Below are 15,822 nucleotides of genomic sequence, written 5' to 3'. Positions count from 1 at the left end.
AGAAAAACTGAAGGTGTATGTGTGGGCTTCTTTGGTCTGTTTGCTGCAACGCATCAGAGCTGGAAGGACTCCACCGAAGATAAAGATGTCCCCAAACCACACACCGGCCCCTGCATCCTTGGCCCGGGATCAGTCGTCATACCCTCTACACATCGAAACCACAGCTGCTTTCAAAGTCCAAATTAAATATGGATATGACCATGGGGACATTCAAATCAAATTAATGTGGACCAGTTTTATTGCTGCAAGAACAAGGTCCTGGTGCCATGGCCGTTCAGGTGGTGTGTTTATCCTCTGGCTTCTTGGCCTGAGAGAGAGTCTTCTTCTTCAGTGAGGTCCTGGGAATTCCTGAACATGAGGATAGAATTATAAATCTTCAGTGCTGGACCCAGTTTGATCTTCATCACCTTGACGATGTCCGTCTGCGTCAGAAGCAGGAAGGCTTTGCCATCGATCTGCTGCGAGTAAATAAACACATACTGTTTACCCTCTGGCGACTTCTGGGGACTCAAGGCGGGGGCTGGGGGGTGGGGACGGACACTGAATGGTGTCTGCCTCCCTGCAGAGCTCTCCAACTACAGGGAAAGACAGCACCCTCTCCCACCCAGCTCTGACCGCTGAGCCACCGCATGCTCTTACCCAGGACTCGGTTAAATATGAACTCAACATACAGGGGAAATTTCTGTTATGTTTAAAAAATCTTTGCCTGAATTTGTATCATGAACCTTAAAAAAAACACCCCTACTTTCATCCACCAAGTAAATCTCCAGGAATTTTTCCCAAGAGAACAAAGTGCAATGCATCTACTCTAGTGTTATTTGTAATAGTGAAATATTGAAAACAGTCCAGGATTTCAAATATAGCAGGATTATGGTGTCGTCTAGGTTGGGGTATGAGGCAGTCACTGAAATTCACATCTTGATGAAACAATGATTTGGCAAATTTTTCATGAATTGTTAAGCAACAAAATATGACATGATGTAGAAATATCTTTTGCATTCCATAACATTAAACGTGTGTGACCACACATATATATACATATAATGAAGATATTTAAAGTCTTTATACCAAATATTAAGTGAAGTCAGATTTGGCTTGTGGGATAGTGGTTTCATTTTTATTTTCTCCTTTTAACTGACATGCATTGAAATTTTTTTATGATAAATGCCATTATGAGCAGAAATATATACAAAATAAATGTTTTATTAACTTTTGAAAATATTTATTTTAGAGAGAGTGTGTGAGCAGGAGGGGGAGGGGCAGAAGAGGGAGAAGGACAGATAGACTCCCCACTGATTGCAGATACCCATGTGGGGCTCAATCTCATGACCCTGAGATCATGACCCAAGTAGAAATCAAGAATTGGTTGCTTAACTGACTGAGCCACCCAGCACCCCTTATTTATTAACTTTTAAAACATGGTGGTCTGACATGTGGTAGCTTCCCTGAGACTCACAGGATGGGGAGGGACTACCAAACAGGCCATTTCCACAGCTTCTAAAAGCCCCAGTCTGCTCTCAGTTTGAGTCCCAGGGACCGTGTATGTGTCCTACACCCACATCACCTATTTAAACAGACTGGCTCAGAAAGATTGCTGATTCTAGAACCAAGAAGACAGAATGAAAGGGTTTTTATGGTAACCCTCCTTCCCTGAACCTTTTTGAATTGGTACAGACCCTTCATGTCAATGACTCACTGAGACATAAGCGTCCCCCATGGACCCAGTTTTGAAATTAAGTCTAAATTAAAGTGGAAAGTTAAAGTTTTAAAGTGTTAAGAAAGTTGTAAAAAGCTTCCTGTGATGTTGGCGAGGATGTGGAGAAAGGGGAACCCTGTTACACTATTGGTGGGAATGCAAGATGGTGCAGCCACTGGAAAACAGTATGGAGGTTCCTCAAAAAGTTGAAAACAGAGCTACCCTATGACCCAGCAATCGCACTACTGGGTATTTACCCTAAAGATACAAATGTAGTGATCAGAAGGGGCACGTGCACCCGAATGTTTATAGCAGCAATGTCCACAATAGCCAAACTATGGAAAGAACCTAGATGTCCATCAACAGATGAATGGATAAAGAAGAAGTGGTGTATATATACAATGGAATACTATGCAGTCATCAAAAGAAATAAAATCTTGTCATTTGCAATGATGTGGATGGAACTAGAGGGTATTATGCTGAGTGAAATAAGTCGATCAGAGAAAGACAATTATCATATGATGTTTCTGATATAAGGAATTTGAGAGGCAGGGCAGAGGGTTGTCGGGGGTAACGGAGGAAAAAATGAAACAAGATAGGATCGGGAGGGAGACAAACCATAAGAGATTCTTAAAGCTCACAAAACAGGGTTGCAAACAGGGTTGCTGGGGGAAGGGGGTTAGGGAGAAGGTGGTTGGGTTATAGACATTGGGGAGGGTATGTGGTATGGTGAGTGCTGTGAAGTATGAAACCTGGCGATTCACAGACCTGTACCCCTGGGGCAAATAATACATTATATGTTAGTAAAAAAAAGGTAAAAAAAAAACAACCCCAAAACCTTCTTGTGCATTTATGATAATGTCTGTTGAAGAATCGTCCATTTGGAGAACGGAATACCTGGAGAACTTTCTAAGGTGCCGAAACACGCTAACCCCGAGCTTTAAAGTCCCCTCTTGGAAGTGTGTGTTTTACAGAGGCATGAGACCGGGTCAGTGTTCTGTCCACCAGGGGACCGCTGGTCATAAGAGCCAAGCTGGAGCCACCTGATCTACAGACACCTGTGGACAAGGTGGGTCTTGGGCACTGCTTGAAGCAGAGCGTGGCTCAAATGTGCGAGGCCAGGCTAGCTACTCCTGAGCAGTGCTGGGCTCAGGGGAGAGCAGGTTACCGTCACGTCTCAACGGGCAGCTACCCAAACTGCTACCTGACTGACCCTGATGCTGAGTTCCCTGGAGAGGCAGGACTTGTTGGGTTCTGAGGAGCCCAGGACCCCAAACTCCAAGAGTACTTTCCCTGAACCAAGAATGTCTCGACCGCTGGAGTGGGAGGGTGTGTGCTACACACTGGAGGCTCTAGGAAGAGTTTTCTTGCAGACTTCTAGAGCAATGGTGATGGAGTCATCATGAACAGAAGCTGGAATCTGCTGCCCTTTTCCTGCTATGCACTAGCCTCCTCACTGCTTGTTGGAGGACCCAGGACAACAACTGTAAAGTGCTCAGCATGGCCCAGCACAGGGCAAGTCCACAATAAACAGGAACCACCATAGTTTCACTATTACTCTATAGCTGATCCAGTCTCTTCTGGGGTCCCTAGCGCTATGGCTACTAATTCCAGGACAAATATTAAGCAGTTTGAGACATTCCCAACTAACATGGAGTAGGAAACAGAAACCCCACAGAAGGGCTCTTTGGCTTATCTGTATTCCTCTTGAAGCAGGTACAGAGCAGGGACACACAGGATGGTCCCACTGTCCCCCTGGGGTAGACAAATTCCCTCTCCTCCCTGGGCACAGTCTCCTTGCAGGACCCCTTCTGCCCCTAGTGAAGCATGAAGTCATCACAGCAGAGCCTAAACAGCACCCATAAGGGTTGCCTGATGCGTTCATTTATTCTTCACCCAAAGAGTCTATTTCTCGAGCAGGCCCCATGCGCCAGGCACCAGAGTGTTCTGTGACAATGCACAGCTCAGCACAGGCAGGACAAGGACAGAGGCTGACCCTGCCGGGCCCGACTGCCCTGCTGGGCTCTATCCCTCCCCAAGCCCTCTCTCCGGCCCACCAGCTGCTCTCAGTTACGCTCAAGTCAATGAAAACAAAGCTCTTCAGGGACCAGACTATGGAAAGACATATAATTTTTGCATTTCTTACCTCTTTCTTGAAGCACTTGGCATGTTCCTCACAGCCCAGGAGAGACTGTACAAATTCAGCCACCTACGGTGCAAGATGAAAAGCCTGATTTACAACACGCACCTGAAATAATTTCTTGGGTTGTAGTAACTCAATATTTGAGTAAAATATACTGCAAATCCCTCAAACTCTTGGAACTGAAATAGGAACTATCAAGGCCCATTAGCCTGTACCAGCTCAGCAATTAGCCCAGCCCCAGTCTCTTGTGGCCTCTTTACTGCCCGGATGACCTACACAGGGTTACCGTTGTGATGGCAATGACAGTTTCCGTGGATGCCGTGCCAGCATTCTGGAATCTTCTCTCATCTGATCCTCATGTCCTCCCTGTGGAATCAGGAAGGCAGGAGGGCGTGGCCCGAGAGTAACAGTCTCCACAGTGACTGCCAGAGAAAAGGACTGGGCACCTGGCCCTTCAGTAGCTCTGAGGCCCTATCTGAGTCTCACAGGGACTCCAGGGACCTCTGCTGACCGAATTCCCTCACCGGTGACAATCAAGCTAAAGCCCAAGGAGGCTCAATGACTCTCTGAAGGTCACGCATGGCCGGGAAGTGCCAGGGATGGTTCTGGAACTCAGGGTTTCAGACTCCAGACCAGGAGTTCTGGAGAATCACCTCTTCAGCTTCATTTCCCGCTCTTTCCCTGCCTCCCTCCCCAGCCACACGGCCCAGTTTCTTTCTAATTAGACCAGAGCAGCACCTGGATGGAAAAGCAGGAAGCCGTGAGTGTCCCAGCGATGCTACCAGGGAGCCGAGTGAACTAACATGATAAAGCTTAGACTCTCAACGACCAATTACAAGGGGATTCCAGCCCCTTCTGGCAAGGTCCGGCATGGCTGCGGCGCAGAGGAAAGGCAACCCAGGAGGCAGCACTGACAAAACCTGGGAGATGATGTTTGTAAGAGCAGCTGTCTTCACATGCTGTCTGCGCCTTGTGCCAACCGAGAAGGGAGCATGAGAACCTTCCCTCTCCCCTCTGAAGGAGAAGGCCCCTGGGAAGGCAGGGAGCGCAGGCCCTGGTATCAACATGTTCTACAATCCAAGAGGCCTGGGAGTCCCCGGCTCCCTGCAGGGAGAGGAGAGTGGACACTCACCCTCCCCACATTTGGCAGAAGAGAGCACTGCGGCCTCGGCTGATCTCCGGCTTCCGAAGCGGCGAAGAACCGACACCCGCAGCGCAAACCCAGGCCCTGCCCCCTGCACACACACCCCTGATTCACAGCTATATTGAATACGAGGATTCCAGAACTACTTTTTAGGGGCCGTCAGCATGTCAGTGTCTGCTTTCCTCACCTCGGATGCTGCAAGTCTGTTTTATCATGAGTCATTACAGTCATCCTTCCAAAGTGCGGGATGAGGAGAATTAAAAAAAAAAAAAGAAAATCTTCCCAAACCACACAATGGCATCCTTGGGCCTGGGAGCACCTGGGAGGCGTTAGCGCTTCGAGGGGCTTTGCCCAAGTGCCTGGTGCTCTTCTGATGAGGTACCTGATTTGCTCCTTTCAGGTGGCTGACATCACAGAGCTGAGGAAGGCGTGGGAATGCTGCTGGTCAAGTTGCGGAGACACGTAACTGGGGCGGGTGACAGCAGGAGCTCACAGAGAGCTTCTAAGGCCTGGGACGCTAGGAGGGGATGCAGTCCCCTTGCTCCTGAGGCTGCTCTCTGGCCAGGGACCCCCACCCCCACCCCAGCTCCTGCTGGGCGAGGCCCCTGCTGGACGCTGGGAAGCGGGATCTGTGAGCAGGTCAAGTGGGAATTTCCAATGTGTTTACGGTTTGATCAGAGGTGGGAGGATAAATGGAAAATTGCAAGTAAGGCTGCCTTACTCATCACACTGATACATGCTCAGATGTGCTAAGTTCTAGAAAAGAGGCAGAAAGACTGTGGGCTTCTAGCAGGGATAGATGGCATCTCAGACGGGAACCCGGGAAAGGGATCAAAAGGGAGGTGGAGGCTGAGACAGGCACTGATGGGTGACATGTTTCCACTGGGGGCGATTTGGGGGGTGGCGAGCGGAGAAGACCTTCTGGGCACAGAGAGTCTCAGCAAAGCCATAAGCAGGACGCATGACACACATGGCATCGGCAGGGAGGAGTCCCAGGTGGCTAGAACCGTGGAGCAGAAGGGGAGCTGTGGAAAAAGATGGGAGTGAGGGAGTCGCCATGTGGTTTCTTGGTATGGGCAGCAAGGAGCCCTGGAGGGGCTGTTTGCTCTCGTGGCCGCACCCTGGAATCCCCTGGACAGCTTTACACAGGAATGACAGTGAGGCTCAGGCCACAGGGACGCCAAAGTCATGAGGCTGGATCCGGTCCACATGCTGGGCATGCATTTCTAGATTCCCTGGATGGTGCTCACGTGCAGGCAGTACTGAGGACCCGGCACAAGAGAGCTTGAGAGGTGATCTAGCAGCGTGGGGGGGCACTGGGTAGGACGTCACTGGAAGACACCTGCGGCTGTCTGGTGGGGGGCCCCAGGGCCTGGACACTGCATGGGGCAGAGCTCAGAGCTGGAGGCAGGAGGCACAGCAAGTCCAATCCTGAGACCTGCCCACAGGCTGGGTGTGGGACAAAAGGAATCAGAGCAGAGTCCAGGAGAACTGCTGGAGGGCAGGCGTGTCGGGCACTACTGACGGGCATGGACTGAGCACTCTTTGCCGCCGGGCATCCTGTGTGCCGCAGTCGTTTCGCAGCCACACTGCCTCCATTCGCCATGTGCCACTTGCACCCCCACCCCCATGTTGTGACAACCAAAAACGTGTCCGGTTGTTGGGCACGTCTTCCTGGTCCAAAGCCACTGCTCTACAGGCAGGTTTTCCTGAGATGGCTCTTTCACAGGGCAAGAGGCTGAATGTCACAGCAGGAAAATTAGAAATAAAAAAGCAGGACTAGGAATTAGCAGAAGACATACATTTTGTCATAGCTCAGTCAGCTCCTGTGGGAAAGCCAAGCCAGCAATGAGGAGCCCGGGTTCCCCACAAGGAGAAGAGCTTTGGGAGAGGGTCTTTTTAAAATACACGTTCCAGGAACTTCCATTTGCAGCAAAAGTGGTGTGTGTTGCTTTGATGGTCTGCATGGGTTAGAATGTCCTTTTCTGGGCACACAGGAAAGAATCACATTCCCTCTCCTGCTATACAAGGAGTCACTGTCCATGTGGAGGTAAATAGGGTTTTTAACAGGAATAATGAACTTGTCAGAGCGGAAGTGGAGCATCACTGGGGAGTCGGGTGGCCCCCAGCCGGGCCCCAGGTGCAGCCCCTCCCTGTCCCACCTCCCTCAGACAGCACACCCTCATCTCCATTGCTGAACCACTGGCCCGAAATCCTCTGCTTCTTTGGAAAGAGGTTCTGCGTCTATTCAGTCTGTCCTTTCCCAAAGTCAAAAACAAGTTCCATGGAATCTACTGAGGCTGACTTTTCTGGCCAGAATTTAAAAATATCTAAAGGCCTTGATCATTATTCAGTCTCATTATTCAGTACTGTTAGTATTTATTCCGTGTAAGAATACATTTTATTTTGAGGTTTAATAGAAAGCCCATTTTGCTACATATTTTAAACGGAAAGTGGTGAGCTTGAACATAGCATAGAGTAGTACTATCAGAAAGCTTGCCTCTCATCCTCCTCTTAAAAATCTGTTTATCTCTCCAAGTCTGTGGTAAATGTGAACTGTTCAGACGGGCATGAGCTCTAGGAAGCAGGGAGCTACCATCTGTTTGCCCGCATCCAAGATGGCTATGTGGACGTGTCTGCTGGTCTCAGGTGATGGCGTCGTTGTTGGGGCCTAGGGTAGGCCAACTTCTGCCTTGGCTCCCAGCGGCACAGCTGGTGTGGAAGCTGCCTGATGCCCGGTTCCCTGAGATCTCAGGAGTGGGGTGTCCCACAGCGAAAGCCCCAGCTTTGTCTTGGAAAGCCACTGAGTAGGTTAATCCTGGGGATGACACAGCACTTTGGAAAGAAAAGAACAATGACCCTGTGCCAACTCTTGGATGAGCCCATTACTTTTCCCAACTTACTTCCCCCAGCGACCTACTTTTCCTGGCATCCTCTTGGAGCTCAGCAGGCCTGTTTGCTTCCGTGGGGTTGCTGTGCCCTTAAATCTTCCGAACGGTGGTGTTCCCGATCTTGCTGAGCCTGGAGCTGTGTGCCTGGTTGCCCTGGCTCCAAGTCCACTGGGGACCGTGTTTCCAGCCTGGGTCTCATTTTTTAACAGTGGAATTTGTTATCTGCCCTTTCTTAAGGGCCCGCTTGTATAAGGCTGCTATGCTTAGTTAGCAGTATCCTGAATTTTTCAAAACACTCCCTCCTGTGTAAAGATTGCTTTTAAAGCAGCCGCCATCTTTTAAAGTTAATGGACATTTGGGGAGAAATTGGTTGAGGCTCTGGCAATTTATATGTGCTGCTTTAAAAAGCGTTTCTGATCGTAAGGAGTAAAAGCACCCATATGTGCCCTGAGCATACATGAGCCACACCTGTGGTTCTAACATACAACCCGCTGCCTCCTGTCCTCACGTGCCCATGCACACCTGGCGGGAGGGTACCACGTGCCTATGCACACCTTCGGGAGGGTACCATGTGCCCGCACACACCTGGCGGGAGGGTACCACATGCCTATGCACACCTTCGGGAGGGTACCATGTGCCCACACACACCTGGTAGGTACCACGTGCCCGCGCACACCTGGTGGGAGGGTACCAGATAAAATCCACCTCCCCATTGATTCACTCACACATTTCTCATACACCTACTCTGGGCAAGATACTCTACTATAATGACATAAAGAGATAAATAAATATTTTAGTTCCTACTCTTTAGTGCTTACACTCTTTTACAGAATATTTCCATGGCCCAGGGTACAAAATACACTTCATTCATACTGACCATGACTGGAGTGTTTGCACACACCCACACATTTCTAACAACGTTTTGCAAAATAATCACCCTTACTACAGATATGGTCTTTCCTCTCATCATGTCTTTCACTCTAGAACCACAAAATCAACTTCACAGCCTACCTGTGCTTTGAAAATCACTGCCCCAATAGAAACAGCCTAAAAGAGTGAGAAGCCAGCTCCCACGCTCTGGGCAATGTTACGATGGCCCTGAGCAGGCTTCTCTTCCCAAGTAACAGAATGCAGAGAGCAGGTCTCCCTCCCAGGCTTCCCTCGCAGGAGAGCAGACAAAAGGCAATGTTCTCGCTCTTCGTCTTTGGCTGCAGACAGACTCCTGCCTTGAGTCTCCCTGAATGGCACTTAACGCAAGGATGCACAAGTCCATTTTCAATGCATCCTGTCTTGGGCTCCTGTGGTTCCTCTCTAATACTTTGCCTAATGAGTACAAAACACAGAAGAACAGCAACCCCCCTTGGTCTCCTCTTGCCCTGCATGGCCTTTTTAAATCCTTGCTGCCCTAGTCCCATTTTTAGTATGGCATCTAAAATAGTCACAAACTCTATTGTTGGTACTCACTGGAATGCCCCCTAAGCAAACCCCCATCTGAGGGCTGCCTTATCTTCAAAGATACAAATAGAGTCACCACAAAGCCCATAGTCTCATCCCATCCAAGATTCTTCTTGAGGGGCCTATGTTGGTTCCAGGAAACGTGCTACAAGAGTGTGAGAATACTGAAAGAAATTTAGGACATGCTCCTTGTCCTCAAGAGCATCTAGGTAGGGAGACTTCAAGACTATGATATATTAACTTGAGGGAATAAACCAAACTTTCTCTGGAATGCATCCTTGAAGGAAGTCATGGTTATGGAAGCATCACAACGGGGTGGCTTATGAAGACAGCCTCAGGGATGATGTTCTTATTTTTAATCTAGAATATTCTAAGGCCTCTTTCAGCAATAAAGGGCTGGGGTTCCATGTGTATCCACTACAGAGAACTCAGGGACTGTGACCTTTCTGCCTAATAGTCCTTGATGGCACCCTCAGTGTCCCCCACAGTGAGCCCCTCCCTGTCCCAGGGAGACTCGCAGCTTGATCACCACTGTCTTTCATTACCCCCCAAGCCCTCGATTTCCTGCAGTGCCAGGCTTGGGACTCATCAGATCAGAGGCCCCCTAAACTTCCTTGTCACTGCTTAATGCTCCTAAAACAAAGATTCTGCTCTTTTTGGACAATGGTCCTCTTGAGACAAAGGCCTGGCCCTTCTCTTAAGGCAAGGAATACACACATTTTCCACATTTTTTCCAAATCCCTGGAAACTTAGTTCCACAGCCCCATCCAGGAGCCCTGTGCTACATCTGGCCTGTGCCCTGCTGAATGGAACACTTGCCCCCTGCCTCCCACTGACACGTCTCTGTTGTGGACTCTCTCTCCAACTGTGGTCCCCTCTCTGTTCTTGGAGGCTCTCCCTGGACAGACGTGTCCTTGGTGAAAGCTCACTCAGCTCCGCCATCCATTAGTGACATCCCAGGCGGTATTTCTGCCCCAGGAACAGATGTGCATTCGCTGCTGTGACATCATCCGCAGGGGCCTCTCCCTCAAGGAGTCCCATAGGAAATTCACCATCTTCTCCTCCTGCCCCCAAACTGGGTTCTTTCCTCCAAAGTTTCATTCCGTTTGGTGGCACTACTACTTCCCCATTCTTCCAGATGCATGCTCTAGCTCGCATAGTGTCTCCCTGGGTCCCAAACTGTGTGGTACTGAGACTGCGCATGGAGTCACGTTTGGCTCACTTCCGCTCTTCACCTTCAGTGTCTGATCTGGTTCACTGTGTTGTGTTCTTTCAGCTTGAAGATGGCTGCCAACCTCGACTTCGGGGGGTTCTTCTGGCAGCGCCCAGTGCAGACCCGGATGACTCCACACCGGGAATGTGGTGGTGTTCCCTGGCCGGTCCCTCGCCTCTGCCTCTTCTCACATGTACTCCTCCACAGACGGTGCCATTCTCCTCCCCTCGAAGCAGCATTTGCACAGGAGACTTTCTGTGTGGGCGCCTCACGTGGCTCATGCTGCCGGCTGATGGACACGCACGTCGGTGTCCAGCCTCACACCCAGCACACATTCCCCATCCTGGGGCACTTCTGTCTGTGCCCCAGGGTACGTGGCTCTGCCTGTTCATCGTCATTATCGATGTTAGTAAAGGATGTGCCAGACATCTGCCATCCGTGTATCCGTCATACTCACTTCCAGATGACCTTCTATTTTTCCCTTTGACTGGAATGGCTGCCCTTCTTTGCTCTGCTTGGACGTGTCCCACTTTTGTTTCAAAATCCAGCTCATGATGCCCTTGTCATGCAACATCCTTCAACAAACATTTCTGGGTTATCTACTAAGTGCCAGGTGCAGTGAGAAGTTCTCCAGATACATGCCAAGTGAGTGATATAAGGTCTCTCATCTGGTGAGGGGCAGATGAGCGAGTGTAGGCTGGTGATGAAGACTCTCTGAGGAGATGGGAGCACAGAGAGTCTCCTGCCAGAGGGAAGTGTCGTGCTGATGGCCAGAACTGACCGTGGGCAGAGCAGGCAGGGCCACCTGAGGCCAGGGTAGCAACTGTGCCAGTGTGAGGACCCCATGCGGGGACTGTAGTCCAGGGTGAGAAGCCCATGGGGGGCATGGTGGGAGGTAGGGCTGGAAAGGCAGGGAGGACTGCCCGTGCAGGTCCTAAGGCATGCCAAGGACTTTGTCTGGGGAGCCTGGGATTATGTGCAGGTAGGCAGAGACACACCCAGAGGTCTGTGTCTCTACCTCGTTCATCCACTCTTAGGACTCAGCTGCTCTGTGCACAGAGGGCTGGGGCTGGATTCAGGTGGCTGCCTCCTCTCCAAGACATCTTTCTAAGCATGATGGTGATGATGCGAGGGAAGAGAAGCCACTGTCAGTCTAACTTAAAAGTTAGTAGAACCTTGAGTGAATGGCTTGAAAGTCAGGAACAAATGACTTGCCCCTGAGCTCCCCATAATGTGCCTGCTGTTCAAAGGCCAAAGCCATACATGACTGGACTACAGACACATCAGGGCTTAGTTCAGTTGGCTTGGTCATGAAGCCACTTCACGCTCTGTAGACTGGTCAGAATTCCTCAGTGAGGGGCAGGGGCAGACCTGGGATCACATTTCATCACCACGGGTATACTCAGTCAAGGCTCTGTGACCAGCACTCTGGGGGTACTTAGAAAGAGTGCAAGGAGAGGTGGAGCCGCAGGGTGTGCTGACGGAAGGGTGTCAGCCCTTGTTGCTCTGGGCGAGGAGGGCCGGGCAGGGTGATGCACCAGGCAGATTCTGTGAGGGGCCGGCGAGGAGGGGGACAGAGCAGGCTTGCCCCGAACCTCCAGCTCAGCATGGCCTTTGTCACCTGCTCCTGGTCCCAGGCTGGAAAGGAAGGCCTGAACCAACATTAAGTCAAGTTGACTGTGGAAAGTGCTCAATGAACATTTTGTGACTAATTTAACTCCAGCCCCGCTGTTACCTTGTCCTCTGAGTGACCCAGGGGTTTCCTTCATTTAAAAAAATTAATTAAGGCCTGACTAGTGGAAATAGTACCTTTATCAAAAGAAATGTCAAAGAGTGTATTCCTTAAAAGAAAACTGCTTTATATATGCAGCATTTCTATAGCATTAGAGCAAGCAACAGGACTTACCTGGTCCTTATTAAAAACCAACTCTGTAAGGCATGTGGTATGAAAGTTGGATCCGTTTTCCCACGGGTTCAGCATCTTACGCTGTGTTGTGCTCTAATTCACTTTAAAGACAAACCTAAGGTTAACTGTTCATCTGTGGCTTCAAGTGGACAAACAGTGGCCCAGAGCCGCTTCATAATGAGAAGCAGTTTGTCCTCTGGGGCCCTGCAGAAGCCCCCCCGGGGGGTGCTCCCCAGACAGGATGCTGCTTCAGGCAGGGGCTGCCTGGAGGCAAGTCTAAGATGCTCACGCGCTTCCCCAGAGTAAATCTGTGATGTGGGACCAGAGGCTTGGGCTGCTCTACCCAAAGTGGTGCTGGGCTGATGGTGACAGAGAGCAGAGGTGGTTCTGGGGTACCAGTGGGGAGTGGGGGCCAAAACCAACTGGGCTGTCCTAATTCCCTCAAAATCAGCCCTGCCTTCTCCCTGAAGTGTGGATCTAAAATTTGATGCCATGGATTCTGTGCCTAAGAGAAACTCCCCACAGCTGGGCCCAGTCCCTCCAGGGCCCCAGAGCTGCCCCGCTCACCTCATCCACTGTCCATCGGGCCACCTCGCTGGCCTGGATGTTGGCCACGCCCGGGAGGAGCTTGCAGTGCTGCTCCCTGCCAAGGGGAAGGTCCCGGAAGGGGTGGGCTGACACTGAGGACATGAAGATGGACTGGTGCAGCGCCTGCTGTGTCTGCTCAGCCGAGTATTCTGGAAGAGAGGCAGGGTGGGTCAAACACACGCATGGGGCCAATTAGGGAGTAACACCTAGGTCAGCCCCTCTTCCCAGGGGCCAGGATAGGACAGGTGCACACTCAGCGAGGACCCTGGTGTTCCAGTCCCTTGGCATCGCTGCCAGGAGGCGTCCCCAAGCATAGGACACGCCACTGTTCTGTTTCAAAGCAACTGTCAGGAGAAACAGATGTTATATAAGGCCCAGATGACTCCGGCTATTTGCGAAGCAAGGTCAAAAAATCTCTGGGAGACATTGTTTGATGCCAACCAAGAGCTAGCCTGTCACTGCCACTGGCTTCTCTCCACCCAGATCAGAGGTCAGAGGAAGCACAGAGCCTTGCAGAACGTGGCTGTTAAGCAGATTGGCCCACGGACCCATCTGGGACATGAGTGGCCACAAAGAGCAACTTCTTCCTCGAAGCTGCTTCATATGCCTCCAGAGACACAATGAACTCAGGTCCACATGTGGCTTCACAGGTCCCCTGGGGGACACTGATGTGGAATGTAGCACAGGGTCTCTGTGGGAATGTGGGTGGCAGCTGCTGAGCTAGCTTCCACCGGGACATGATGACCTCTCGGGACTTGCAGGAAGCAGCTGCAGCTGAGATGTGACTGTCCCGACATTGGAACTCTTAAATGGACACTCTTTCCAGAGCAAGAGCTCTGAATGAGCTCTGGCTCTAAGACCTGGAGGGCAGCGGCTGCTTGTTGGCTCAGGATTGGCTGCTCTCACTAAGGGGTAAGGCCTCCCTCCTGCCTCTTACTTGTCCCTGGGCTTACGGAACTGGTTTTCCACCTTCCAGAGTGACTTGACTCTTAAGTTCTATCCCAACATTGAGATGGAGCCAGAGATCTCAATTCAATTCCCTAGTTATTTTGCTTTGAACGTATAAATGGATAAGGAACAAAAACATTACAAAGATTTCAGAGAAAACCCAACTCATGCCTTTGTACTGTCATTTTTTTAAGATGCTTTCAGCACACATGAACAAAATAAAGCAACTGCTATTCTAAAATACTTTAAGACCATAAAAAATTGTTTTGAGCCTTCTAGAAGTCAACCTTTCCCAGTGCAAATGACAAGGAAGCAGTAGCCACATAATTTAAACTCTATTATGATGGTTTATGTTTTACTAACAGAGTCTGAAATGCTATTATGCAAATATTTCTGTATAGTTTTCAGTAGGTGAGGCTGACCTGCACCTGGCATGGTCCCATGGTCACACACGCTCTCGTAATCAGAGGTCCCAAACCAGGACGAAGCCCATTCATCACCACCCTGAGTGCTGGGTGCAGACATCCTGCATATTTCCCGATGCCTGCTGTCTGCACAGATAGAGAGACAGCAAAATTGCAACCTTCTCCCAAATTCTTATGCTCCAGTTGCAAGCAGCAGCAAATTCATCTCTAAATGCTGATTGTCCAACACTGACCTTTTTAGTATGTAAATAGGTTATCTCCCTCCGTGTAGATCAGCCAACAGTATACAGGCCTGCCGGTTTGGAAGCAGAACTTCACATCTTCTCGGAAAAGCCAGCATGTTTACAAATGTGACTGTTCCTTAATGAAGGTGTCAGGTTGGACAAGGAGCATGTACAAAGCCAGCCCTGAAGACCCAGGGGGCAGAAGGGTCCCTAGTGTCTGAGGTCAAGGCCGCAGAGTCAAGACCACCCAGGGCTCTCCTGGGCAATGAGGAGTTAACCCTATCTGCTCAGAGGGATTCAGACCTCAAAGCAGGACTCTCAAAGGACACCGTTAACGAGTCTTATGTTTTGGAAGTACAGAGATGTGAAGGGATGGTGAATAGATTTCTGTGATGTACAAATAAAGGCCAAAGGCATTAAAATTGTCAAAGAATGACTGTGCTCCCCAGCAAGAACATTTTCCACACTGTAATTCTGGAAGCAGAATTATACTTCCTTGAATGCCAAGGGGTACACCTGGAAATCTGTCTAAGGTGTGCTTATACCAGCACCAAACAGCACTGCTTCTCAGGATTCCGGGCCCTGGAAGATGGGGCCCGTGGGTCAGTTCAATGAACAAGGTGGACTTCAGGTTCCAACGACAGGTGGGGGACCTTGCACTGTGTGCTGCATGCTTGAACACACGAGGCTTTATGTTGTCTCTAGTTTTTTAATTCAGTTAACTGTGTTCCTATTTAAATCAAACTATCCGCTCGAAGGGAGGTGAAAGCTAGGTTTCTCGAAGGATGGACAGGACTTAATGGAGAATAGGTTCTATATGACAAAGTTGAGTCCTCCCATGGCAGGCGGGAAAGGTCTGCTGCCAGTGTGCTGGGTGACCAGTCCCCTGCCTGGCTTTGAGTTCTCATGGGTATAAGGGCTCTTGTCTGTTTACCTACAACCTCATGTTTTGGGGAATGACTGCCAGAACTAGTTACATCCCATGCACAAATAGTATTTACACTATTATTAACTCTATAAAATGAGACGGGAAGCCTGAAAGGTGAGTATTTGGGCTCAAAAAGACGTGAAGTTAGGTTAGGGAGGGAGTCTGAGAGCAGGAATTTGGAATAACCAGTCTGCCAACTCGAAGGCGGGACTGGAGTCCAGAACATGTACCATCTAGAGCTGGTGGGAGGGGGAAGGAGAA

At 50.0% G+C, this 15,822-nt stretch overlaps 1 protein-coding gene across 1 annotated transcript in view; it reads right to left on the bottom strand.

Annotated features, from left to right (window-relative positions):
• Positions 1-287: 287 nt before the first annotated feature.
• Positions 288-15,822, bottom strand: part of LOC111142637 (L3MBTL4, histone methyl-lysine binding protein) — a 378,206-nt gene continuing 362,671 nt past the window's right edge. Inside the window, exons 16-18 of the mRNA XM_022495947.1 lie at positions 13,016-13,185; positions 3,843-3,905; positions 288-458 (exon numbers count right to left, since the gene is read on the bottom strand). Of these exons, the coding sequence (XP_022351655.1) occupies positions 288-458; positions 3,843-3,905; positions 13,016-13,185 (404 nt within the window). The remainder of the gene's footprint in view (positions 459-3,842; positions 3,906-13,015; positions 13,186-15,822) is intronic.

Source organism: Enhydra lutris, unplaced genomic scaffold, assembly GCF_002288905.1.
Source record: "Enhydra lutris kenyoni isolate GAN:26980312 unplaced genomic scaffold, ASM228890v2 scaffoldscaffold8, whole genome shotgun sequence".
In the NCBI taxonomy this organism is placed as follows: Eukaryota; Metazoa; Chordata; class Mammalia; order Carnivora; family Mustelidae; genus Enhydra; species Enhydra lutris.
Note: the sequence above shows the minus strand (reverse complement) of the source record. Positions and strands in the feature narration are given on the sequence as shown.